Below are 2,711 nucleotides of genomic sequence, written 5' to 3' on the forward strand. Positions count from 1 at the left end.
GGGTGACTGCAGCAAAAAAAAGAAGAAAGAAAGTAAAAAGAAAAAAATATCTCCCTCTAGCGGGAACTCGTGTCCTTCGGGTACACATAGAAGAGAGTAACCTTTTTTTTTTTTCTTAGAAGAGAGTAACCACAACACCACAGCGCTTATCAAGTGGCAGACTTCCCCATAGAATGTTATGCGCAAAGAAAATCGTCAAATCTATCAATGTTTTTCACAGTTTTGATAAGAAAAGGATTAAGTCGTAACGGAGGTATTACCTGGGCTAGTTATGAAATGAGCGGTCTCGTGTACCTCTAGTTATGGATGGGTGCGCCTGGTAGAGACGCCATCTGATTGGCTGAGCCGGGTGGCAGTCACGAACAAAGCCCCTGAGGGCATGGCCGTTGACCAGCCAACTGGCCAGGGGACTGCTAAATTTTAAAAATTACGTCACGTTTAAGAAAAAGGATTGGTCATATCATGTTCTCGTTCTGTCCCAATGATACAACGAGGCAACAATTTGCCTACTTGCAATTCTGTCCTTGAATTTCTTTCTTTGTCTCTGAATTTGCGTCACTTTTGGAAATCATCTCCTGAGCGACACTGCTTTTTCTCTTGTGGATTAATTCCGTAAAAAAGTTTTTTGTGACTTCAAATACAAAGATTTATACCTCTTGGAGTTATATCGCTGTGTTTCAAGTCCACTGTTGCATACTTCTGTGAGTTAAATCGCAGTGTTAACAAACTTTCCTTGCAATTATTCCTGGGACCCTTACACGTCTGGACGTTTGATCAGGAAAACACTTTAGTTCAGTTCTTGACGTAAGTGCGTGCTTTATCAACTGTGACACAAAGTGCTCGATAGAGTTAGCGGATGACAAGAAAATACGAACTGTGTGACATTTCACGGGTATTTTTCCTCGTGAAAGTGGTCGGTGTGGTTTTTGTTCGGTGCTACATCGTGAAGAACTTCAGTATGTCCGCTATGATGAACCTTCTCCCCGAGGTCTACCAGACCTCCTCGGTCAGTGTAACAGAGGCGCTTGGTCTGAAAGAAGAAAGGAGAATAGCGAAATGTGGTTCGTGCCAGGTCGTTGTTGCTACAGATGTGAATGACCCAGCCAAGAAGAAGGCTTTGAAAAGACTCATGTTTCTTGGGAAAGAACGTGATTACCGTAAGAAGCATTTCTATTTCAGCAACGAGATTCGATTTCTCCAAAACGTACAACATTCCAACATCATCCAGGTTGAAAAAGCGCTGGTATGTCCGGGAGAGTTTGTCATAATGATGGAATACCACCCGATCGACCTCTATGGCGCTATGCCTTGTCTCACGGACGCCGAGATCACCAAGTACTTTACTCAGGTCGTAGACGCCTTGCTCTATCTGCATGACCGGCACATCGTTCACGGAGACGTCAAACTTGAAAACATGTTGATAGACATGCAAGGAAACGCAAAATTATGCGACTTCGGTATGTCCCAGATCGTTCCCAACTAGAGTTCTAGTCTATGGGGCGGCACTCGCGCATACAACGCACCTGAGTACACCAGAGGTCAACCTGTGGAAAATGTCTTTAAACTAGAAAGCTTCTCTCAGGGAGTCTTTCTCTGTGCCTTGTCGCTCTACGTATACTCACTCAAAGGCTTGAACTACCTTGAGTTGCTGAGAGGTGCCGAGTCTGTGCCAGACATTCACAGAGTATGCGCTGAACGCCTCCTCTGTCCCTCACCGGCAGAGCGAGCCTCGCTCTCGGTAATTCATCTACTACTCAACGATCACAGGCAGTCAGAGAGTTGTGTCCAGAACGACATCACTCACGAGTCTCCCACCCCTGTGTCTGTGCCAAAACGTCGTAAATACTCTCACATCAAAGAAGAATACAGAAATCTGCATTCTAGAGGCAAAGCGCTTAAATTGAAAACAAAAATCGTGTGTTGACTTCAGTACAAACTTGACATCAGTTATCCTCACTTCCAACAGTTGTGAACACTTTGCATTTTCTAAGGAAATACAGTCGGATGGCAACGTGAAAACTCCTCTACACCCCCACGACCGTCACTCACGGCTAAGTGTTGAGGACATCTTCGCATGTGATTATTTCAAGCATGATGCAGGCGGTCGCTACGACTGTCAAGATCTGAAACCGGCGACTTCAGATATTATTCGCATAGCTGCGGTTTATTCCCTGCTGTACGTACATGTAGTAGATTTCTATAAGGTTCGTCTTAGGTTAAGAATGATCTTTTAGGCAAGGTCACATAGTGTTGTATGCACATATTAGACCAAAATCTTTTTTGTTCACTTACTTTCATTTTTAATTTTATCTCCTTTCAACCAAACGCTAACTTTGACCATTTGGCTGAGTGCGGTAAAGAAAAAAAATGCATTAGACCCATACGAGTAGAACTGAGAACTCGTGAAAGTAGTAGCGTATATATTTTAAGCCTATTTAGTAATTAACAAATGGCTGCTTTCATTTCAGTATAGAGAGAACTGTCTCACTCAGGCATTGAGACTTTTTTATTGAATAGATTTTCTCATGTACATAATAAATGTACCACTTTACATACATACATACACACACACACACACACATACACACACACACACACACACACACACACACTTACATGCATGCATGCATGCATACATGCATGCATACATACATGCATACATACATACATACATACATACATACATGCATACATACATACATACACACACA

At 42.8% G+C, this 2,711-nt stretch overlaps 1 protein-coding gene across 1 annotated transcript; it reads left to right on the plus strand.

The window, feature by feature from the left end:
* Window positions 1-856: 856 nt before the first annotated feature.
* On the plus strand, window positions 857-1,483 carry LOC101855854 (mitogen-activated protein kinase kinase 5-like). The gene has a single exon (XM_005092899.1). It carries the CDS (start codon window positions 857-859, stop codon window positions 1,481-1,483), a length of 627 nt encoding a protein of 208 aa, XP_005092956.1.
* The last annotated feature ends 1,228 nt before the right edge of the window (window positions 1,484-2,711 follow it).

The sequence above is a fragment of the Aplysia californica genome, unplaced genomic scaffold (assembly GCF_000002075.1).
Source record: "Aplysia californica isolate F4 #8 unplaced genomic scaffold, AplCal3.0 scaffold00054, whole genome shotgun sequence".
Classification (NCBI taxonomy): domain Eukaryota; kingdom Metazoa; phylum Mollusca; class Gastropoda; order Aplysiida; family Aplysiidae; genus Aplysia; species Aplysia californica.